At 47.4% G+C, this 24,606-nt stretch overlaps 1 protein-coding gene across 1 annotated transcript in view; it reads right to left on the reverse strand.

The window, feature by feature from the left end:
- Asap2 (ArfGAP with SH3 domain, ankyrin repeat and PH domain 2) overlaps positions 1-24,606 on the reverse strand; it is a 107,970-nt gene that overhangs the window by 61,504 nt on the left and 21,860 nt on the right. The window contains exons 4-8 of the mRNA XM_013013565.1: positions 23,687-23,832; positions 6,448-6,522; positions 5,884-5,933; positions 3,492-3,621; positions 1,170-1,255 (exon numbers count right to left, since the gene is read on the reverse strand). Of these exons, the coding sequence (XP_012869019.1) occupies positions 1,170-1,255; positions 3,492-3,621; positions 5,884-5,933; positions 6,448-6,522; positions 23,687-23,832 (487 nt within the window). The remainder of the gene's footprint in view (positions 1-1,169; positions 1,256-3,491; positions 3,622-5,883; positions 5,934-6,447; positions 6,523-23,686; positions 23,833-24,606) is intronic.

The raw sequence follows: 24,606 nt of genomic DNA on the forward strand, positions 1-24,606 counted from the left end.
GCCTACAGGGAACTCAAGAAGTATCAGTGCCAGGCACTGGGTTTGTCTTTGGAAAACGTAACAGTGAACAAAACAGAAAATTAAGAGAAGTAAAAACCTAACCCTAAATCAAGTTTTTCTCTCTGATTTACATACTTCAGAACAATTTTTAGAAACACCCAATGTTTTTCTTTTATTTTGTTTTTGAGAAAAGTCTTGCTATGAATCCCAGGCTGGCCTTGAACTCTTAAGTCTACTGTCTGTCTCCTGAGAATTGGGCTTACGGGTATGTACTACTATGTCCAGCTGTCAACACCTATTCTTTGTTCCAACTCCCCAACTTTATTCTCCCAGCAGAACTATGCCCATATTGCGTATCACTGTATCTTAGTACCTCCCCTGGAGTCTGACACAAACACATGCGGTGAACAGTGGTCAGGTGTGTGAATGAGCCATGGGGGTGTCTATCCAGTGACTTCCAGGTCAGGGAGCAGAAACGATAAATCAGACCACAAGGGGCTGATGGCTGGGGAAAGCTGAGCACAGCAGCACTTCAGCACACAAGTTTCTCTTTCTCTCTACTCTTACGTCTTCTGCTTTTATCATCATTGGTTTTGCAGGATCAGTGACAGATGAGAGAATTTTCTCAATACCCTGTATGAACACCTCATTTCTCTTCTAACAAAGATATCCGAGATGATGGGGTAAAATCAAACAAATTGGCAATCACTGTATATCACTGTATATCACACATACTTCCACTTTAGTTGAAATGTAATCCTCAAACCGCACAATTAGCTATTTCGAACTGTATGGTGTAATATTCACTGACTATACTCACCAAGTTGTACAATCAGTAGCACTAACACCGGAATGTTTACATAATCCAAAAAGGCAACCCCACACCCATTAGTGGTCATTCCCATTTCTTCTTTTGCCCAGGCTGTGGCAACCACTAATCTGCATCTGCTCCCTATGAATTCACTTATTCCAACTTGTCAAATACCCGGAGTCTCACAGCATGTGGCCTCTGGGCTCCCTTCCCTGGCATGCACACGCTCACGCTCTGGCCTTCCATTCCTCCCCCATGGGTTTCTAAGTGTGTGCACTCCTCCGCACAGCACTACTGTCTGTCAGGAGCCACCACTCACAGAGAACCATTCAAACACTCTGAAGAAGAGGAGACTTACTTGCACTGGGCATGGAAGTATTTGATGAGATTTTGGAGTAAATCCACTCCTTTTTTGATCTTGATTTCATTGACCTTCAGCAGATACTGTACAGAAACAAAGAGCGATCATCAGAGAAATGAATAAAATATGAACTTAACAGAAGTTTCAGAAAGGCAGGTTATTTCTCCGCTTATTTTATATCTTTTACAAAGGGCAAAGTGCCTAGCACACTTAATACCTTCTTCTTCTTCTTCTTCTTTTTTTTTTAAGAGTCTCACAGACTTTCCTGCCCGGGCTGACTTTGAACTGAGATACTCAGATCTCAGTAGCTGGGATTACAGGCATGAGCCACCGGCACCCAGCTTTAATATCTTCTGATGCCATAATTAAATGTTTCTTTTAGTGCCATCTTAACTGTCAAAAGTTTAAGAGCCAAGAACTCATCAGACGCTCTACTGGACCTTGCCGGGACAAGGTCTCTCCTGGGCTACACAGAGGGAGCAGGGCAACTGGGCTGAATGCAATTTCTAACCATCGTGTGTCTCCAAGGCTCACATTCTGTGCCAGGGCCCTTGCTTTACTCACAACGCTAATTGCTAGAATTCTGTAGCTGAGGTCTTCGTCTTCAAGGAACTTCCCCCTACAGGTGACCATTTTATTTTATTTTATTTTATTTTGTTGGTTGGTTGGTTGTGGGGCTTGGATTGGGGCCTGGGTGCTGTCCCTGAGCACTTTTGTTCAAGGTTAGCGCTCTACCACTTTGAACCACAGCACCACTTCCTCCAGTTTTCTGAAGCTTGATTGTAGCTAAGAGTCTTACAGACTTTCCGGCCTGGGCTAGCTTTGAACCACAATCCTCAGATCTCACTCAGCCTCCTGAGTAGCTTGGATTATAGGCATGAGCCACTAGCGACCTGCTAAAATTTTGTTTGTTTTTGGTCATTCATGGGGCTTGAACTCTGGGCCTGGATGCTGTCCCTCAGCTCTTCAGCTCAAGGTGAGCACTCTACCACTTGAGCCACAGCGCCACTTCTGATTTTCTGGTGGTTTAATGGAGCTAAGGGTCTCACGGATTTTCCTGCCTGGGCTAGCTTTGAATGGTGATCCTCAGAGCTCAGCCTCCTGAGTAGCTAGAATTTACAAGCGTGAGCCACCGGCGCTTGGCTACAACCAACTAAATTTTAAATTAAAAAAATTCAAGCCATTTTGAAGTTAGAGAATTCATTAAAGACAAGCTATCAGCAAGCCACAGGGACCTATAAAACTAGCACTGAGAAATGCTGTCCTTTCTCAAAGGATTGGAGAATACACACTGGGGAATCTCTCACTACCAAAACTGTTGAGTGGTCCTTAAAAAGGACCCTGAGATCATCCTGTGTAGCCTCTGTTTCCTCTCTCTCCCTGTGAGGAGACCAGAGCTACTCTGAGACCACAGGCTACTAATTTCCTTTTCTCTCCAACAGCTACTTACACTTAAGCATGTCCTCTTCCTTACTGAGATATATTCACTGTTAATTCATTGTCTGGCAACTTATCAAAATAATACAATTGTTAATAAAATGCTTGGCAATATATCAAAACATAAAATGCATGTACTCTTTGACCCAGAAACCCAACTTACAGAACCTCAGTAGAAACATATTTCAGAAAAGTTTACAGAGGTGAAGGTGGAAAGAAGATTCATGGCCATATCTGTCAAAGCGCATTGCTGCCACAAGGTAACAAACGCCACCCACCGCCTCAGGCTGTGCTGGGGGGCGGGGAAGTAAAACCCAGCGGGGTAGGAGCTGTTTCACTGTGCACCCATGGGCACCTGCCGGGGCTTCACCCATCAAAGGCCTCCAGGATCTTGCGGAAATGCTCCCCATGTCCATCCCGGCACCTTGAGCCTGCCTGGCCCTGAGGCACTAGCACTGTGTCTGGAGAAAGCAGTTCCCCGGGCACAGAGGATTGTCCTCAAGTGCCATGAAGGTGCCAAGCCCTCCGTCTCTGACTCCAGCAGTGCAGTGAGAACCCGGGTACCTCATGAAAGCATACCCAAGGACTGGGTATCTCAGCTGATTCCAGTGAGAGGAGGCACGTTGAGAACATGTGAAGCCAAAAAGGACATTATGCTTTCTCTACTTTCAATAAAAGACTGGGTGTGGTAGAGTGACCTAATTCTGTCACCAAGAGACTAAGGTGTCAGTACAGAAATGGAGTTCAGTAATCCATCTGGTGTCTGATCTGAGGCCACAGGTCTGAGCAGAGATGACATCACTGGGGAGGAGTCTAACGCAGGCCATACTGCAGTCCTATGTGGGGGAGGGGGGAGGGGGGCGTGCCTTCCCAGCATCTCACCTCGCACATCTGCAGCTGGAAGAATCGCCTCTCCTTTTCCATCTCCTCCGCAATTTCAGCACCGCTTATTTCAGTCCGTATCATCCCGTGGAGCTTGGCATGTTCCTTTTTCTCCTTTTCTATTTTGGTTCTGTGTGTGAAGAAAAGCAAGCACAAAGCAAGAGGCCTCTTGACAGGGCTCTCTGACATGGATGGCCTCTAAGCTGTCCCATTCCCTAGACTGCCGAGACAAATGCTCACTGTGTGAGCAAAAGGAAACTGTCCATTGCCGTAAAAACACCAGAGCTGGCCTTCTCACTGTTCACTCAACAGACTTCCTAAGCACAAGCTCACACCTCCCTCCCCGCCTTCCTCTCCCAGCATCCCCGTGACTTTCTCTTCATCTTCCAAACCAGAGATGATATCCAGACTTTCCAGCCTCCCTTGCCTAGTATTCAGCCCTATAGAATTGCCCAGCGCATCTTTTCCTTCCTTATGGCCCTTAGCAGACTGACCTCAGGCTGAATGCTATCATGGAAGCGTCAAGGGTAAGCTTACGTTAAACTGACCGGCTAGAGCACACCCCGACAAAAACCATCGGGTAAAACAAGCTACAAAATCACTTCAACCCTGAAGGGCTGGGATTTTTTTTTTCTTTTGTGAGAAAGGAGATTAAAGAAAGGTGACAGAATGTACTCCATCTAAAGGGCTGTCAGGAAGGAGGCCAGAGAGGCATTTCCTGTAGGGAGACTTAAGGCAGCACTTTTAGCACAAAAACTCAAGGTGGCACTTGGAGACACAAGGTGACATTTTCTTTAAAAGCCATTCAATGGGGGAAAAAAAAAAGCTACCTGGGGTTCCTGAGAGTATCATCACAAACCACTACTCTCGACAGTTGATTATGCCCAGGAATTCTAAAGACATCTCAAACCCCATTGGTACACAGCACAAGGCCTCTTGGAATGGATAGAGAATACTTAGCGGGTAAAGAACTATTTATTTATGCATTCTACAATGATTCGAGTTTAAAGGGTGCCACCACAGCTCCTCAGATTCTGGGATTTTGTGAGTAATTCTGTCCCCACCCCATCCACAGGTGTCTGGACCGTACAGTGGGAGTGGCCGGATGGAAATCAGAAGACCCACCTCCTGGTCCTGACCCAAGACACTCACTGGGTGAGCAGCAGCCACCCCTGGGTCTTGGTTTCCTATCTGTGAATCAGGAATGCTGACTTCACTCAAGTGGCCACAGATAAAAGGATGCTGAAGGCTAGGGATAACTGGCTGGTAGTCTTCACAAATAAGAATATACAAGCTTGTTTTTTGTTGTGGTTTTGTTTTTGTCAGTTGTGAGGCTTAAACTCTGGACCTGGGCGCTGTCCCTCAGCTCTTCAGCTGAAGGCAAATGCTCTACCACTTGAGCCACAGCACCACTCCAGGTTAGCCACTCCAGGTGGCTAATTGGAAGTAAGAGTCTCTTGGATGTTGCTGCCCGGACTGGCTTTGAACTGCAATCCTCAGATCTCAGCCTTCTGAGTAGACAGGATTACAGGCATGAGCCACCAGAGCCTGGCTTACAAGCTTGTTTTAAAAGGGCCCAGATAACCACTTAGGATTACATTTAAAGTGATTTCCCCATAACACGTCTTAATTTGCCAGATGGCTTCCTCTTAAAGTTTCTATTTCCATTCATAAAACTCTCCATTTACCCAAGGCACAGAGATCACAAAGTAAATATGGGACATTTAAAAAATATTTCGTATTTCTCCAGTATTTAAAATAATTAAATACTTAGTCCCACAAGGGCAGAGGGAGAGTCTAGCTAGACTCTCCCTACCCTGGAATGAGAAGCCGTGAAGGAAAATGTTAAATGTGTGAAAGTCAGCTGAGGCAGAATCTGTGGTCCACATGGAAGTGTCAGCTAGCCCACTTGCGTCTTCTGTTCTGGTAGGTGACGCAATCAAGGAAAGCTGCATCTTTCTAAAGTCATGTGTGCTGGTATTTCAAAGATATAAGAACCTATAGCTAAAAGCAGATGGTTTTTAAAAATCACCAGGAAAGTGAAGTCTGAAAACTGCACTGCTGTCCTACGTGGTACTGAAACGTGGAAAGCACTCAAAAACAAAGAAGGAATACCTCCTGGGGAAAACTAGCTTCCACTTCCTTCAGTGAACTTTCCTGAACATGAAACCAACCTGACACTATCCATGAAGTCCTGGGTCAAAGCCACCATCTCTGACTGTAGACACCAGGTACATTAGCATCTGACCTCCCAACCAATCACAGCCATGCAGCCTTATGTAAATTCTTTCCTGGATTACTGCTTATTCAGACAACCCCTTTGAGCAGTAAAGTTTGAGTTAAAATTGAAATCTCCAATTACCTACACACAACCTTAAAAATGAAAACTCACATTTTTGTTTCATAGTCCTTCCAAGCTTTATCAAAGGGCTTTTTCAGATCCTGTCAACAAAGAGGCAGCAATTAAGGACAAATCATTAACTTCTGTGCCACAAAATTTCTTGTCCTAAGCCAGTCCTGAACAGAGCATTAATTTCTGTAATAAATGATGCATGGAATCTCATGAAAAATAAAAAACACACCATAGGCTTTGAATAAAGACTGCAGGTGGCGTGGCATAGCTTTCTCTCTCTTGTTTAAAGTATTTATTACAAAATATATGAAATTACACAAAAGGAGAGCGCCGATGCAATGCGCATCACCCAGCCGTCATCCTCTCCCCCCTCATCACCTGGAACCTAGGTGTACCCTAAAATTAAACCTGAAAAGACAACATGGGACTTGTCTCCAAGACTGAGCCGTCTCAGCAGAAGTCTCCAAGATGGGCCAGACCCACACATCGTGTGCAGACCCAGCTGAAGGTCTCAGGCCCCCCACACCCCCACACCCCCTACCGATCCACCTCACAGCCCTGTGGTATAAGAGCATCCGGTGAGCAGGGTTCTGAGTGCCGTACCCCTTTTACTCCTTTCAGGTCTCCTTTCAGCAAACTGTCCAAAGGGAAGGAGATTATGTTGTTCATATTTTGAATCTAAAAAATAAAAACAAAGAAGGATTTTTAAAAATCCACTTCCCTTTTTAATCTAAAGTAGTCATTGCAAGCACGCTGGAGGACATTTGGTAACTAATAACCTTCTGGTAAGGGCTGGCCGGCACAGATAGCCTAATTCCGGCTCTAACGATTTTACTTCATGAGTGAAACATATAAGTAACCAATGCTCGTATGTGTAAATATTTCGCAGTAACAACTTTATAACGGTAAGCTATGAAGTTTGTGAAATGACAGTAATTGGAAATAAAAAGAACAATTGCTTTGAAGAGCCTTGAAGAAAGGAAACGACCCTAAGCCGCTCTCCCGGCTGCCCCAGCCCCGCACCCCACCCACACTGCCATGCCCAACATGGAGGCAAGTGCCAACCGCCTGCGGGCAGAGCGGGGGACGGGGGCGCGCTCATATGAGGAGTGTGCGAGTGAGAGGGAATACTGTGCATACCTCAGTGAGTGTGTGAGAGAGGGCAGGACGAGAGTGTGTCTGAGAGTCTGGGTGGACATGTGAAGGTGTGGGGCAAGGCCAGCACAAGAAAAGGAGACGACCAGGGAGGGGAGAGACAGGGGTCAGGGGTTCTCCGTGATGTAAGAACAGGCACTGGGTTGAATTTCTGCCCCAGAGTCAACTGAATGGACTCAAGCCCTCCTGACACACTCATGGCAAGCTCCCAAAGCTGCAGCGCTCTGCCTGGGACACGGTCCAGGCACACACTCACGTTCTGACCCTGAGACTTGCTCTCCAGAGGGGAAAGAGCCGGATGAGCACCAGCAAGTTCTGGGCCACGCAGGGCTGCTGTGATCACGTCACAGGAAAGAGCAAGGGAGGGCCGCAAACGGCCACTTTGGCACCTCCACATTTGTTCCCAAAATCAAGTAAAGGAATCATTTTTTAGAATCATTATCTTCAATAGGAGGATAAAACAGGCAGTAATTTAAGGCAATACAAGGTGTGACTTCCCAACAATTCAGAGCATGAAATTTTCAAACTCGCTTGAGAAATTCTGTTAGGATGTATAAAAATGCCTGCCCCAACAACCGACCCTTCCAACCACCAGATGAACGACGTCACGTCAGAAGTGTTTGAGTAATTCTTGCCTAGCACTACAGTCAACCTTTGTTCCGCTGGACCTGGCAGTCCTCCACGGTGCACCCATCTGCTGTGACTTGTGAGGATCGCCCAAAACAGAAACCAACAAATAACCTATTTAAGGGGAGGTCGACGCAGGACAGCAACACCTAGAAGGCCTGCCATCACTAATCCCTAGGACACGCACGCCTGGGTCTCCATGGGAACTGCGTGGCAGGCAGGCAGGCCGCCACCACACCCCGTGGCACTCTTGGCACTTCCTTTACCACGGACCCAGCATCCCCTCTCTGGCTAGCATACCCCCAGGACACGCAGCCACTCCACACCAAGCCTTCTCTAGCTTCCAGGCCTCTCCACAACATACTGCTTCCATATCAGGGGCCTAAGCAGGACCCCAGAGCCTCTTCTCTGGTAAATGAGGGTGCCCCGGCTCCCTGTCAAGGGCTGCTTGTCTCCGCCCATGCCAGTCCCTCTGTCCAAGCTGCCAGGCTTAGCTGGGGCTGTCTCTAATAAATCCTAAACTTCCTGTTACTGCATTTAGGACCTTCCACAGTTCCTCTTCTTGCTATTTTCCACCGGCACAGTCAGCCTCCTGAACTCTGCTTTCCTGACCTGAGGTCCACCCTCAATCTGTCCCCCAACTGAACCGGTCCAGGCCTATAACACATAACTAAAAGATCAACTTCCCCACGAAGCAGCCCAATGCCCCCACAGGAAGTCATCCCTCCCAGAACTCCCATTTTCTCTCCATTCTCCAGTGTGTGGCAGGTCCTGCCTGCGTCCACCTTACTGACCTCACAAGGTGTGCGCTAAGGTCTGTGCCCACCTGTGAAACACTCTACATACCCCACCGTCTAGTGCAGGTGCAGGCTGAGGACAATGCTCACACAGCACGTGGGGTAAATCGGCATGTGTTAACACTGTTCTGAGCACCCAGTACATGACAGACAGCTATAAGAAGAGTTCAGATACCACCTGAATTATATACATTTACCTTTAAGCCAGAAAGACCTGGGTGTGGGTGTGGTAGCACATGCCTATAATCCTAGCACTCTGGAGTTGGAGGCAGGAAGAACAGAAGTTCAAGGCAGCCTGGGCTGAGTCCCAGGCCAGCCTGGGCTACAACAGAGACCTGTCTCCCCCCCAAAAAAAAAATTTTTTTAATGAAACCAAACATACTTTAGCAAATGCAGGTGTAAATTAGCCAATTCATTCATCACATAGATATGGAGCCTGTTTTACAGACGCTAGCTATGAAGGTGAACGAAACAATGCCTAAGCACATGCATACACACTAAGGGCCACAAGCTCAGCAGCGTACATCAGAGAGAACAGTGGCTCCCCTCACTGACCCGGGCTTCAGGTTTAAACAATGTGGCCAGCCAGTGCGGGGTGGAAGACGCCTGTCCCGCTTACTGTCACTCACAATGCTGCTCGCTCATCTATGCTCACACATGCCACGGCCCTCACAGGCCGGGGAGCCCGGGCCAAAGTGGACGAGACACAAGCCAGCAACAGCATCAACAGCCCACGTGGACTCCCAGACACTCAGGGCTGCTCATGGTGCAATGGAAGCAGAGGCCGCAGGGCCATCAGCCATCGCATGAGTGGGAGGAAGAGAGCAAGACCCTCAATGATTAAAGAATCGTACTTCTAGGAAGGACCCCCAGCAGGCTCTTTGTGAAGGGGAGGAATATAGAAGTAGGAACAGGAACGTATGCATGAGTAGGAAAAGCGAGATTCTGTATGGCAAGGATATGAATCACCATTTGGTTTATACATCTATTGAGGCTATTTGTTATTTAATTCAAATGCAAGATTAAGTCCTGATGGGAAATTAAGTCCTGATAGGAGATTTAGTGAGGAGAGAAGAAGAAGGGAATGCTGTGGTGCTAAAATAGTAAAGCAGCTAAATATGAAAGCAGGGAACAGTGCACAATCTGTGGATACCCACACACTTGGCTGACATACTTTCATTCCTCATTCACTTAAGCAGTGAGTGGTTCCTGGGCTGGGCACCGGGACTGGACCCACGGTCTTCGATGGACAGAGCCAATGCCAACACAGGAGGCACACACACAGTCTTAGGAGAGCAGGAGCAGGAAGAAGCTGAAGGCGGGGGTGGGGGGGGGCGCAATATGTAGAAGAGTTAGATAGGACCTCAGGAATTCATGCTTCCCCTTCATGAAAAGAAGGAAATAAGCTATCTGTTTAAGTAAACCACATGCAGATTCCACCCGCCATAAGTAAAACAGCAGAGGGTTTTCTGAGAAAACCTTGTATCCTACACACCAGGGAAATTTTTGTTGTGTAGGGGATGGATGTAAGACAGACTGCAAAAGACATGAGAAAACTGATGGGGGCAGGGCAGCCCAGACAATGCAGGGAGGAGGGAGAGCAGGGGAGAGGCTGTTGAACCCTAAAGGATGGGAAGAAAAGTTGGGGCACCAGGTCAACCAAGGGAGTCTTGGTTAACACTCACAAGTTTTTCTTCCTAAGAGTTATTAAGGGCTGGGGTATAGCTCAGTGGCAAAGCACTTGCCTAGCAAGTGCAACGTCCTGGGTTCGATCCCCAGGACCAAAATAAAAAGTGGGTGCTATAGCTCAAGTGGTAGAACACTAGCCTTGAGATGAAGAGCTGAGAGACAGCGCCCAAGCCCAGAGTTCAGGCCCCACGACTGACAGAAAAGGAAAGAAAAGAAAAGTTATCAACAGAGACTGAAGGTAGATCAGTGGTTGTCCAAAGCTAGATGAGATGAGATTAACCGTAAGGAAGAGAATGTCCTAGAATAGAAGAATGGTGAGAGGTCACTGGTGGTTTTCACTATATGTAAAATAAACTTCAGGAAAGCTGCCCATTTAAGAAAGGCATCGTTGCAAAGGTAAATGGAGAAAGCCTCAGGTGCTCCTGCCCAAGACCCTGTGCCATGTACAGCTTCTGGGCATGTGCCACAGGGCAGACTTCCCATGAACGGTCCCTGACCACCCTCTGTCTGGCCGCAGGGCGCAGGGGATCCAAGCATCCTGCAGCAGCACCTGTGGCGGGGCGGGTGAGAGACTACAATCCTTCTGTGGAAGGATTGTGTGGAAGAAGCTCAGGTGAACTGCTTTCCCCAAGTAATGGTCAGGAGAATGGACACACAACCAAAGAAGAGAGGACCATTCCCCATTGCTCCAGCTGTTCCAGCCTCCTCTCCATGAGCTATGAAATCTTTATGGATCCATAGAGAGACCAGACCTGGGCACTCACTCAGAATGTTCTTAGCAACAAGCAAGAATCAGCACTGTCCTACACTCTGACTTATTCCAGATATGACCAGTACCAAAAAATGGGCTTCTGAAACAGCAAGCACACTGGAAAACAAATGATCAATCACTGCCATAAACTAGGGGTCAACCAATATGCAATCTGTTCAAATAATTTTCCTTCCCTTTTCCTCTCTCCCTCTTCCTTTTCCTATTTTTGCTTTGCCAGAGCTCACCTGAATATGTCTGACAAGAGAAGCCAGCCCAAGTCAGAATCTATAATCTCACAAGTACAAACAAAGTGATTTGGTGAGCAGAACAGACAGCAGGTGTGGATGCTGAAGGTCAAGAACAAAACTATTATGTAATGACACAGCCGATGAGCAAAGCGGGCTCGAGTATGACCTCCAAAACCACCATGGTTTCATACTGTTCTTCCTAATTTCTATTTATTTGGCCTTAAAACTCCTTTAGTCTACTTCTACCACCTTCTACCTGGCTCAAAAGTCTCCCCTACCCCTCTGGTCACTGTTCCCTGGAACTTCAGGCCCACCCCAGGCGGGGCAGAGGCCGCATCTCTTTAACCTAGGCATCTAGCAAATCCTTGCCAGCTGACCTTGCCCAAGGGGTTGACTGCTGTGAAAGCCTAAAACTAGGATTCTAGAGTTGTCACTGCTCTTCTCAAGTCACAGCTCTATTTTTTTAATTTTGTTAGGATCCGTTGTACAAGGGGATTTCATTTGGCATTTCCATATATGCATATGATGTACCTTGACCAGACTCAACCCATCCATCTCCTTTCCTAACCTTCCCAAACCAAAACAAATGACGTATTTCACACAAAGTGTTCTGGCCCCATTCCCCTTCCCTCCTCCCCTCTCCTCCCTCCCACCAGAATCCCCATCCAGGACGGGACCGTTTTTACTTTCTTGTACTTTTTTTTTTTTAGTGTATACTAATAGTTCAAAAGGATTTTTTTTGAAAAATCATGGTATTTCACAAATGTGTATTTAAGACTTTAGTCAGACTGACTTCACATTTACTCTCAATTGTCCCATACCCCGTTTTTCCCCCACACCCTCGATTCAACAGCTTTCAGAGTGCCATTTTGCTATCTTCATCTACATATGCAATATATTTCTGTACTGCTCACCCTCTAACACTCTTCCCCCATTCACCTCAAACAGTTCCACAATTATAAACACAATATATACACACACACTTCTGTGTATTTATTTTTGTTAAATCTTCTAGCAGCTACAAACATACAAGCTTTGTCCTGAACTTGGCTTACTTTGCTTTAACATGAAACTCTCTAGTTGCAATTGTTTCCCTGAAATCAACATAATTTCATTCTTTTTATAGCTGGGAAGCAGTCTACTGTGTACGTGTACCATATTTTTCTTGATCTATTCATCAGATATAGGGCATCTGGGCTGTTTTCATAGGCTGTCTATTGTAAACAGTGCTGCAATAAACAAGTGTCTCTGTTGTATTCAGTGCCTCTATTGTATCTATGCTCAGCAGTACTGCTGGATTCTATGTTGTTTTTAATTTATTGAGAAGCCTCCATGCTGATTTACACTCTCATCAACAGTGTAACAGGGTTCCTTTTCCCCTGCATCCTCACCAGTATTTGCTGTTTATCTTCTTGATGATGGCCATTCCAGCTGGAATTAGATGAAACCTCAGTGTTGTTTTGATTTCTTCTGTGGCCAGGGATATTGAGTGTGTCATCAAGTGCTCATTGGTCATTTGTTGTTCTTTTGAGAATTCTCTGTTCCGCTCATCTGCTCATTTATTAACTGGGTTGATTCTTTGGGAGTTGTTTTTGAGTTCCCTGTATACTCTGGTTATAAATCCTGTGTCAGACGTACAGCTGGAAAAGATTTTTCTCCCATTCGGTAGTCTGTCTCATTCGTCCAGTGACTATTTCCTTTGCTATGCAGAAGTTTTTTAGTTTAGTGAAATCCCATTTGTCAATCTCATTTGCTGAGCTACTGAGGTTTTATTCAGAAAGTTATTGCCTATGCTAATATGTTCTACTGTTTTCTCTATTTTTACTTGTGGTAATTTCAAAGTTTCAGGGCTTATGCTAAAATCCTTGATCCGCTTTGAATTGAGATGGCGGTCCAGTTTCATTCTTATTCGTGTGGATATTTGGTTCTCACAGTACCATTTGTTGAAGAGGCTATCTTTTCTCCAATGTACATCTGGGATTCTTTGTCAAAAATCTGATAGCTGAACCAGTGTGGATTTATTTCTGGATTTTCTGTTCAGTTCCATGTCTGTTTTTATGCAAGAATCATGCATCTCTCTATTTTTAAGGAACAGCTAAAAGTCATCAGGCAGAATCTAGCTCCAGTACCATGAATCTAAAAAAAGAACAGATCTCCCCAGAGCTCTCCTCCAAAACCTTCAACTCTCTGGCTTTCCCTACAAAGATCTTTTTTTTTCTTCTGTCAATATATCATGCAAAACATGGCCAAAGAATCTTATTTGAAACTCATTTGTGTCACATCACTTATTTTAATTTGTGTAAGTTGTAAGAATCTGAGGTGAAAGGATGACATTTTGAGATGCATAGTTTTCCCTTTCTTTTTTCTTTTTTTTTTTGGGGGGGGGGGTCCGGTCGTGGGTCCTGAACTCTGGGCCTGGGCACTGTCCCTCAGCTCTTCAGCTCAAGGCTAGCACTCTACTACTTGAGCCACAGAGCCACTTCCAGCTTTTCTCTTTTTGCTTATGTGGTGCTGAGGAATCAAACCCAGGGCCTCAGGTATGCAAGGCAAGCGCTCTACCACTGAGCCACCTTCCCAGCCCCTCTTTTTAACTTGAGCTAATGCTGCCTGATCACAAGAGTTAATCGGGAAAATTCAAGGCTTCAAAGAAAGGCAGACCACCTGCTCACCATAGATAGGCAATACTTCTTGGTCAGAGGACAGAAGGCTGCATGGGACACCACACCTCAATGCTCAGTTAGTGGTGTTCTTAGCAGTTTTCAGCATTAGTGAGAAGATGGAAACTTCATGAAACAGCCTTTGAGTGCTGGGAACTCACTCCACTTTTCCACCAGGGTCTGAGGCAGTGGTGACAAATTGTAGTGTGCTATCCATCAGAACATATGCCAGCTACATGGGTCTCTGCCTTTGCACCAAATGAACCCCAGGTTCCTCTGCTGCCCTGGCCACCATTCACGTGCCATGGCCACCCAGTGCAACTGCCCTATCACATGGCGAGATACAGCAGACGCGTCATACCACTGCAAGGGTCTACCAAGCGCTTGTGACTTGAGCCATACCTCCAGCCCTTAAGAAAAAGAAGACTGTGCGCCAATACTGGAGCTAGGACTCAGGCCTTGATTCCTCACACGGCTACTTGACCACTTGAACCATATTTCCTGTCCTTTAAAAAAAATTTAAGGTTCACATTGCTTAGCACCTCAAAGTGAATGAGTCTAAGGGTTTTAAAAAATTAAGACAGCTTTGTTGAGGTTTAATTCATAAAATAACCGAACACATTTTATGTGTGTGGTTTAAGTTATGACACATAGATATCCGAGAAACCACTGCCAAAATTCAGACAGTGAATATTCAGACTTGCACGCCCAAAACTCATTCCCAGCCCTGGTCTTGAATAATCACTGATCTACTTACTCCTGTCACCAGAGAATGGCTGGCATTTTCCAGAATTTTAGAGATGGACTTCAGTATGAACTTCTCTCTTCTGACTCTTTTCACAAAGCTCTGGAAGCCGAGAATAATTCCTTTGCTATTCCTTTGCATGGTTGTATTCATGGTTCTTTCCTTTCTATTTCTTCACCCAAGTACCCTGACTGTCTCCAGTTGTTTCTAGTTTGGGTGCTACTATAGATATGCAAATGAAGGTGTGTGTGTGTGTGTGTGTGTGTGTGTGTGTGTGTGTCTCTCTCTCTCTCTCTCTCTCTCTCTCTCTCTCTCCTTCCAGACAGGCAAGGGCAGCCTTTTTATGAGGTGACATTTGAGCCGAGTGTAAAGGGTGTGAGGCAGGGGATCCTGTAAGGCTGATGCAAAAACATTCCTAGAGGAAAAAACAGCCAACACCAAAGTTACGTGGCGGAGTGGTCCTGACGGGCACAGGGTGTGCGTCTGAAAGAATGGGCACCCAGGCAAAAACACTTGGAGCAGCAGAAGGTACAAAGTACAACAGCCGGAATAATCCACAGAATAGCACACGGCCACTCAGTTTCACTGAACTTTCATGAGCATGTGGAGAAGTGGAAACTACCATCCCCCCTTAAGACACAGAATTAAATCATCTACTCTGTCCCTAGACCACACAACTAGAGGAGCGGAGTTGAGTAGAGAACTCTGAAGCCAAAGTTCTTCCCTCTGCTTACAACTGAAGTGACTGAAAGCACCCTGGCCCTCCTGAGCGGAGGCTCATATCCAACTGGGCCGGCCAGGCTGGGCCGACTTGTGCTGTCAACAGGAGGCTGTCTCCACCACAGCTTCCTCTGGTCCCCTGACTGAAAAAAACAGAAAACCTCATGGCAAAATCTTCTTCTGGGTCATTTTCATTTTTGCTCTGGTGTGCCCTTGGCTAGCATCCGTGCATATGAAGGTGCGGACACGCACAGGTGGTGCACTGGTGACACCTTCCACAGAAGGCCTGTGAACACCAAAGCGCCCTGTCCTGTGTCTGGAGGCAGAGCCACTCTCATCGTTTGTTTAATTAAAACAGAAAGGAAACACTCAAGCCCACGTTGAGTGTTTAACCCAAGCTTTAAGATCAAAAACAACCGCCTGCCAAAAACACTGGCAACTTTCACACCAGAGAGAGGAGAAGAAACCACTGACCTGGTTTCCAGTTTTCACACACTTCCCTGGCAGTCACGCTGCTTTGATCTTTCAGGTTGTAAGTGGAGAGAAAACAGTGACTTTCTGCTTCCTGCCCCCCACCCCCACCACCAGAATAAATGATGAGTCTGCACACAGGAGTCAGCCTACCTCAGAAGACCTTCTGAAGGCACAGCCGGAGAGGCGGCAGAGCAAGGAGGAGTCCAGGATGCCTGCAGCCCGTGATTTCTACACCCCTGGGAGTGAATGTTCCATCAACCACCAACCAAGAATCTGAGTACCTTCCAAATGTGCAAGGTTAGAAACTACCTTCTCTAGGCTTGGCTAGACGGCGGCCTGCTGCCGTTCTGAGCGGGGAAAGTCAGCGGCGCCTGACAGTCAGAACCTCTAGGCAACAGTTTGCAAGGTATAGCTCTGACAGAAGGTTCACATTACTGGGCGCTTTTCCTTTCCTTTTGTGGGGTGGGGTGTGTGTCAGAAACAGTCCTGGTGTTTCAATCCACAGCTTCATGCTTGCTAGGCTCCCATTCCACTGGAAAACTTCTTAGAAATGCCCATTTCTAAGCATGCTAGTCAGTCACAGCACTCTGAGAACCTCTCTCCTGAGCCAGGTATCTGGCCTTTACCATACCTACTCTTTACTATGCTTACTCTTCAGTGACCTGCTCCACAGGATCCAGGCAAGTGTGCATTTCTAGGCGGTCCCAGGCAATTGCAGTGATGTCCTGTGGGTGCGGGGCCCGGACCCAGGGGGTGCCAACCAAACCAATTCTGAGTACCTTGTAGACCAAAACTGCACTGCACAAGCATCGGGGTGAGTTGCTAAGTTTTAGATTTTAGTCTATGATCCACAAGCAGCTGAACATTCTCGAAGAAAAGGGAGTGCACGCAACAAAGGCAGGACTTTGGCATTTATCTCTGTAGATTCCCTGCCGGCTCCCCTCGCTTGTGCTTCCTGACTACGCCTCCCTCACACTCTCTACTCCAGCCTTCCCATATAGATCTAGGTTCTGGCACATAAGCTGTTTCTTTCTTTTTTGGGGTGGGGTGGGCACACAATTTCTAAAAGAAGAGTTTGAGTTGAGGGTTTTGGTACATGACTATTGTCCCAGCACTTAGTAGTTCAAGGCCAGTCCCAGCTACATAGTCTTGAGGGGGGAGGGGAGGGAGCAAGGACTAGACTGTAGCTCAGTGGTAGAGCGCTTGTCTAAATGCACAAGGCCCTGGGTTTGACCTTAGCACTAGGGGTGAATGGATGAGGAGTCAGAGGTCCCCCATACAGAAGCAGCTGACTCTTGGATCGACTGCAACTGAGAAAGCACACCATGATGACAAGAGAAACAAACCCTGACTGAGTTCACTAATCCTCTCTAGTGACTCTTCTACCCCTCATGGCCCCCACACCTTGGGGAAGTTGTGAAGACTGTTGTGTGTTTGTACACCTTGCAATCACATCAAGTGAAGGGGAACTCAGCAAACCCGTAACAGCCCCTGGGACTCCCACCCCAAAGGAGCCAGGGTCCAAATCCAAGGGGAGCCACTGCTTCCTGCTTTCAAGGCTGCTCCCCCAGGATTGTCCACAGCAAGCAGAGCAGACAGTATATTCTAGAAAAAATTCAGACAGGAGCTACCGGAGCCTAATGCCTGTGTAGCATCAGCATGGACACAGCACCAGGAGATGTCCAGGCCTTGTCTCTGTCAGCTTTCTTCCCTGTGCCCAAGGCCTCTGCAACCCTGACCTCTGCCACAAGTTTTTCCCACAGACCACAGGAGTACAAGGTAGTACACAGCATCAAATACAACCAAAACGTTCGTCTCTGGCATCAGCTTTAACTTCTTGCTCTCATGTTTTGTTAAGGGTGGGTGAACATGAGTTAGCTCACAGCGTTGGAAGTCTTTGTGCATTGAAGAGGAGGAATTTCCAGTTGATCATGGAGCCATAAGTATAAAGATAAAGCCTAAAAGACCAAGCTTTCCAGAAGCTCAAAGTAGAGCAGATTTACCCATGTACTCTGCTCCCCTTAACATGCCTAGCCCTCACATCTCCTTAAAGCCCACCAATTCCCAACTCCCACCCAAGTTCTAACAAGCCATAGCATCTTTGTACACAGCACCATCAAATAAGAAACATCAGAGACAAGTACTAAAAACAGCAACTAGCTGGGGAAGAAACAAGAGTATTAAACAGCAGGTTGGCTCTGACCTGGAAACAGATGCTCCCACCAATCACAGGCCCTGGGCTCTGACCTGAAGGCAGATGTTCCCACCAATCACAGGCCCTCAGCTCTGACCAGGTAGCAGACGCTCCCACCAATCACAGGCCCTCAGCTCTAACCAGGAGGCAGATGCTCCCACCAATCACAGGCCCTCAGCTCTAACCAGGAGGCAGATGCTCCCACCAATCACAGGCCCTCGGCTCTGACCTGAAGGCAGATGTTCCCACCAATCACAGGGCCTTGGCTCTGATCTGAAGGTAGATGCTCCCACCAATCACAGGCCCTCAAGAGCTTCTTCGGAGGTCAGCATAGTTTATGCCCAAACCCTTAACTAAAACTTCCTCCCAAAAGGTGAAGTTACAAAGAGTACCCTACTCTACTAAGAAGGATCAGTAAGACACATTAAAACATGGAATATTTTCAATAAGACAAGTTGCAAGGAAGGCTATGAAGTACTGAGGTAAGGTCTTTTGGTGGTAAGCTTTATTAAGGTAGAGGATCAGCCCAACCTTACCCAAGCCCAACGGTGTTGGGACTGTGACAACAAAGCACCTCTGCTGGGCATCTCACACACGACAAAGCCAGAGATGCCTTTCATCCCAACAGACCAGGCTAGCCTGCAGCTAGTCTTCATACCTGGGTCACCTGCACAAGGCAAGTGACTTAGCAACAGGCTGTTTGGTGGAAGCGTGTGAGGAAACTGATTGCTCCATCCAGGGCAGCAGCTCCAGCCTGGCCTGCATGCTAGACCCTGCCTCCAACTCATGCTGGTCTTCCCCATGGAGCAGGAAGACCCTGAGTCCCTCTTCCAAGCTAGGTCTCTGCAGCCAGAGACAGAGACACTTAGCTGTGCAGCTATCACCCATTGCAAGTCTGACACTAAAAAGCATTTGGGCAATCTCACTGGGATTCTCACGCCCATCTGGGAAGGGCAAAGAAGCTAAGAAACCGAGCTGGCTTTATGACCTCGTTAACATCGCACGGTTCCCACTTCTGGAACAGCCTGGCTTTGCCCCTGCCCTGCATGACTGTGGAGAATACTCACAGGCTTCACAGGAATCTCACCCACGAGGAAGAAAATCTCGCTTTGTATGAGGCCAGCTTTTTTTTTTTTTTTTTTGCTTTTTTTTTGGATTGTGTTTCAACTGCTTAAAAGCAGGCAGGTGGTAATTATTATTCTTTCTGGAATGTTAGCCATACAGCATGTTTTTTAAATGCCTGGGGGAAAGTAAGGGAAAGGCTTTGACAATATGAGACAGGACAGATGTGACCAAAAACTGGAATAAGAATGGTATACAAAATACCAAAAAAGGAGACTTCTCCTCCAATCAGCTCAGCAGCTTCTAGAAAATCAGGCCTGATGGGTGCTTTCAGGTTCAAAGAAGGTGTTCTCTGTCTTTATCTTTGCTGGGAAACAAGACCAATAATCGCAACTCCCTGAAGTGAAAGCTGAAATGAAAGCAATGCACACGGCCTCAGAGCCACCGCGGCCTGGAGTGACTGACTTCACAGATCCTAGCAGCTGACAGCATTGCTGGGTGCGCGGGAGCACTTTACCCACATGCTCAGTCCATCCTGTGAGGCAGATGGACTTGTCTCATCCTTGAAAGATGCGCTCCCTCCTTTCCTTCCCCAGAGAGTTGATAAGAGGCTTTGGTTCCTTTCAATGTCACCATACACAAACAAATTAGGGGAGAGGGTCTTTTATTATCTTTATTTATATTTTATTTATTTACATTTATTTATATTTTATTATTACTGCTTTTTCCCCCAGATAGGCTGAACTTGAACTCAAAACTCCCCTGCCTCAGTCCTCCTGAAAGTCGATCATTACACTCATTAAGTTTGGCATTTGAAGGCCTAGATGTGAGTCCCAACTCTGTCCACTAGCGAAGAGCCTGAAACTTACTCAGGCTACACACCTCACATTCCAACGGAGGTCATTCAGGCTGTTCTGCACCAGACACAAGGGAGACAGAATATCCCTAATGCCCCACTTAACACACCACAAGGCTCACCACCTTGATCTGAGGCTGCCAGAACTCAGAAGCTGACAGCAACTTGGACTTGCCATGATGTCTGAAGAACCGCAAGCAGCTATGCCACAGGAAGGTGAGCAACATACTAGTCACCACATCCAGGAGGTGAAAAAAAAAACAAAAACCAAAGACCTGCTTTGGGTTAATTGTGCAGCTGACCACAAAACTGAAAACAAGCCAGTCTGCTCCAGACTCCATGATGTGGGATGGTATCGGCAGCCCTACACCAGCAGCCACCGCCAAAAGTAGCCGAGCACTCTGAGCTTCCCCAGAGCTCTGTACATCACCCTGGGCCTCCACTAGCCACTCCACAAGGTGAGGGGACACCGACTCTCCTTATGGAATTGTTACAAGGCTTAAATAAGCTAACGTAGGCCAAACAAACACACTGGCTATCTTCCACACACAAAATCAGCTGTGAAAGTTCAGGTAGAGAGAGCAGGCTGACCAAAGGTAAAGAAGCTCATTCCTGAGGGCGAAGGACCGAGCACAGCCCCTGCTGCCTGGGCCCAGCATCCTTGCTGTCCTGGGCAGGCTGCTTCGGCAGCTCCTGCTCAGCACCCCTCCAGACACCCAACCATCTTCCCCAAGGGCCTTTCACCGCCGTCTTCCTGCAGTGGGTCTGTGCTTCCTCCTTCTCAGCTTCACTTGTCCTTTTGCTAAAGCAAAGAGCAAAAGGAGTTTCTGGGTAAAGGCTGGTGGCTAGCGAGTAAACTTTTTTTTTGGGGGTCCAGTCGTGGGGCCTGAACTCTGGGCCTGGGCGCTGTCCTTCAGCTCTTCAGCTCAAGGCTAGCGCTCTAGCGCTTGAGTCACAGTGCCACTTCCGGCTTTTTTTTTTCTTTTTGCTTATGTGGTGCTGAGGAATCAAACCCAGGGCCTCATGCATGCAAGGCAAGTGCTCTACCACTGAGCCACCTTCCCAGCCCCAAACTTTTTGAACATTGCTTCTCTATTTTTTTTTTCTGCTCCTAGGGCTTGAACTCTGGGCCTGGACACTGGTCCTGAGTTTTTTGTGCTCAAGGCTAGCACTCTACCACTACAGCCACAGTTCCACTTTTGGCTGTTTTGGTGATTAATTGGAGATAAGAGTCTCATAGACTTTCCTACCCAGGTTGGCCTCAAATTGATATCCTCAGCTTTCAGCCTCCTGAGTAGCTAGGATTAGGCAGGAGCCACCAGCATCTGGCTTGCTTCTCTACCTAATATCATCTTTAGATCTATGCTCCAGGGCTGGGAAGGTGGCTCAGTGGTAGAGTGCTTGCCTTGCATGCATGAGGCCCTGGGTTCGATTCCTCAGCATCACATAAGCAGAAAAGGCCGGAAGTGGTGCTGTGGCTCAAGTGGTAGGACGCTAGCCTTGAGCTGAAGAGCTGAGGGACAGCGCCCAGGTCCAGAGTTCAGGCCCCACGACCAACCAAAAAAAAAAAAAAGAATAGATCTATGCTCCAGCTCATCTGGCTGGGCATATGTCCAGGTAAAGTTGTATTTGAGATCTCATAGCATTGTTCCACCTCTTACACAGCATTTCCAGTACTGCTACTGAGTAGTCCACAGCCTCTCTGATTCTGAACGCTGTGTATTGGAGGTTTTGAAGGTCTTCTGTTATTCCACTGAGCTGCCTTGGAATAGGTCTATTCCCTTACAGCACTGAACACGTGGGACTGCTCGTGCTGCTGGACTGTGGGTGTCAGTTTGTGTCCTTTTATACATAACTTTTATACATAACTTCTTTCTTTTTTTAAAAAAATCTGTTTTCCAAGAGATTTCTCCTACTCTGATGCTTCTTGTTGGAGAGTGTGTGTGTGTGTCCATCATAGGGCTTGAACTCAGGAGCTGGGCACTTGTCCCTGAGCTTTTTTGCTCACAGTTTCACTTCTGGGTTTGGTGGGTTTTTTTGTATTGTTTTGATTTTTGCTGATTAAGTAAAGAGTCTCAGGGATTTTCTTGCCTGGGCTGGCTTCAAACCATGATCCTCAGATCTCAGCCTCCTGAGTAGCTAGGATTACAGGTGTGAGCCACCAGCACCTGGCCCTTCGTGTTTGGCTTTTTTTTTTTTTTTGGTTGGTCATGGGCCCCGAAATCAGCCTGGGCGCTGTCCCTCAGCTCTTCAGTTTAAGCTAGCACTCTACCAGTTGAGCCACAGTGCTACTTCTGCCTTTTTCTGCTTATGTGGTACTGAGGAATCAAACCCAGGGTCTCATGCATGCTAGGCAAGCACTCTACCACTGAGCCACCTTCCCAGACCTCATGTTTGGATTTTAACTTTACATTTCTTTGTATTACCGGTCTCTACCACCCACCATTTTCATTAAGAACCAGTAAATTGTCCTCTCCTGTGCAGACACAAAGTCTCTGTTTTTTTCCAGGAAATGAAATAGAGCTTCTTTGTTTTCTCCTGCTCTTTGCATGCTCTCTTTCCCCCCACTGTTTATCCCGGTTTCTGTCACTCATTTGTACCTCACAAGGAAGCAGTCAGTGGCAGACTGGCCATTCTACGTGTGTGGAAGGGACCTCGCCGAGGGCTGGAGATCACGTCTGACTTCTCCCAGGGCTCTCCACCGTGTTGCCATCTAAAGAGCTTTACCCCAGGATCATGCAATTTCTCCATCCTGCACTCTTTCCTCCCTGGTGGTGAGCCCCACCTCTGCACGTCTACCAGAATCTGGGGGTGACAACTCCACTGTTCAGCACGCAGGCTGCCACCCTGTGTGGACCTGGGATAGAGGGCAATGAACTCAATCAGAGTCCCAGAGATTTCAAACTTGTCTCCAAGTAAAAAACATAACCAGAGTGGCAACTTGTTATTTTTACCATTTCCAATGGAAATATTTACAAGTAAAGAGGGAACAGAGACCAAACACCTTGGTCTTGCTCTTTGCCCCGTGGTAGTTAAGGCAAGGGCTATGTCCTGATCTCTGCCCTTCCAAGGCCAGACTTACAAACCCACCACCACATACACATCTCACTTGCTACGAGCTCACTGAGAAGGGAAATGAGAACAGCATGCTTGCTATAGAGAGCGCAAGACGAGCTCCTGCGGGTCCTCTGAGACCCTCAGGAGCAGCTGGGGAAGACAAACAGGAAGAGGTGCCGGTGATCCCCAGGCCCGTGCTGCTGAGAAGACATGGCCCAGCGGGTCACAAGCAGCCCTCTCACTGTCCGGGACAGAATTCGGTTCCCACAGCGAGGATACACAGAGCCGCTCGCCAGGCCCTGCCACCGGCCTTCCTACCAGCTCTGTTTTCGCTCGCTCAAGAAGCGAGGTAATGCTTTCCATCCTCCCTTCCTAGCCTACACTTGGGAGCGTAAGAAGCCTTTAAATATTCATGGAAATTTCTGTACTTTGATTATAGGTTACCTTGCTGTGTAAGATGGGTCTGAAGCATATTTATTAAACATTACCAGTTTGAATGTCTGCTATAATTACCAGAAACAGAGACTATTCCACATAGGATAGAAACCGTAAGAATTGAAGCCAGAGGCCCGTAGGAAGACGAATATATTTACCCATTCTGCCCAGCAGTTGTGTGCTTTTAAAATGCCAAGTTGAATTTAAGAAGTTGTGTTAAGAGTAAAAATTAGTGTTACGCTTTGTGCGACCTTGATGCAAGGCGTGCCGGGGCTAGGGGACGCGCGCGGTAACTGAGCCCCGTGGAGCCCCCGCTGGCCCGCCACCCACCCTCCGGCTCCCACGCCCGGCTGCACGGGCACCGTGGCCACTAACCAGGTTTTTGAAGAGCGCCGTCAGCTCCTTGGTGAACACGGAGAACTTCAGGAATGCACTCCCTAAATCTGGGTCATCTCTGCACACACAGTTGCCCCCGAACTTCTCCAGAGCCTGGGTATACTGTTCCTCGTTCTCCACGTGTGCTGGAAGAGAAGGGAGGGTTCGTTAGTGTACCCAGCACTCTGCCCCCCCCCCCCGCCGTCCTTCTCTGTTGTGAATCATACCACAGAAAAGTCGATTTACAGGAAGAAAAGTAATACTGATAGCCTAACAAGCCACCGTGTCACTAGGAAGTCTTAAAAAGCAGCAAGGTAGGTTCGGAGGCAAGAGCACAATCCAGGTTGACAGGCCATAGCAGACCAGGTGATACTCCCAGACACCCCCCCCACACACACACACCTCCCAGGCCTCTTCCTCCACCATCAGTGACCACAAAAGGCCCAGCCCACATTCCCCAATCTCCTCTAAAAACTTAGTAAGAGATGATTGGCTCCTTCCCAGCCGAAGCTCAGGTCACACATTCAGAACCAAACACTCTTCACACAGGGACTGAAGAGTCTAGTGTGGATCTTGTAAACACAGGAGAAAATTAACACAGGAGAAAATTAACCCGGGCAGAAAAGTCCGTGAGACTCATCTCCAAAAAGGCTACTCAGAAAAGGCTGGAAGTGGTGCTGTGGCTCAAGTGGTAGAGTGTTAGCCTTGAGTAAAAGCAGCTCAGGATCTGGGCGCCGGTGCCTCACACCTGTAATCCTAGCTACTCAGGAGGCTGAGATCTGAGGATCCTGGTTCAAAGCCAGCCCAGGCAGGAAAGTCCGTGAAACTCTTATCTCCAATAAACCACTAGAAAACCGGAAGTGGCACTGTGGCTCACGCAGTAGAGCGCTCGCCTTGCGCTGAAGAGCGCAGGGACAGCG

The sequence above is a fragment of the Dipodomys ordii genome, unplaced genomic scaffold (assembly GCF_000151885.1).
Source record: "Dipodomys ordii isolate 6190 unplaced genomic scaffold, Dord_2.0 Scaffold20, whole genome shotgun sequence".
NCBI classification, from domain to species: Eukaryota; Metazoa; Chordata; class Mammalia; order Rodentia; family Heteromyidae; genus Dipodomys; species Dipodomys ordii.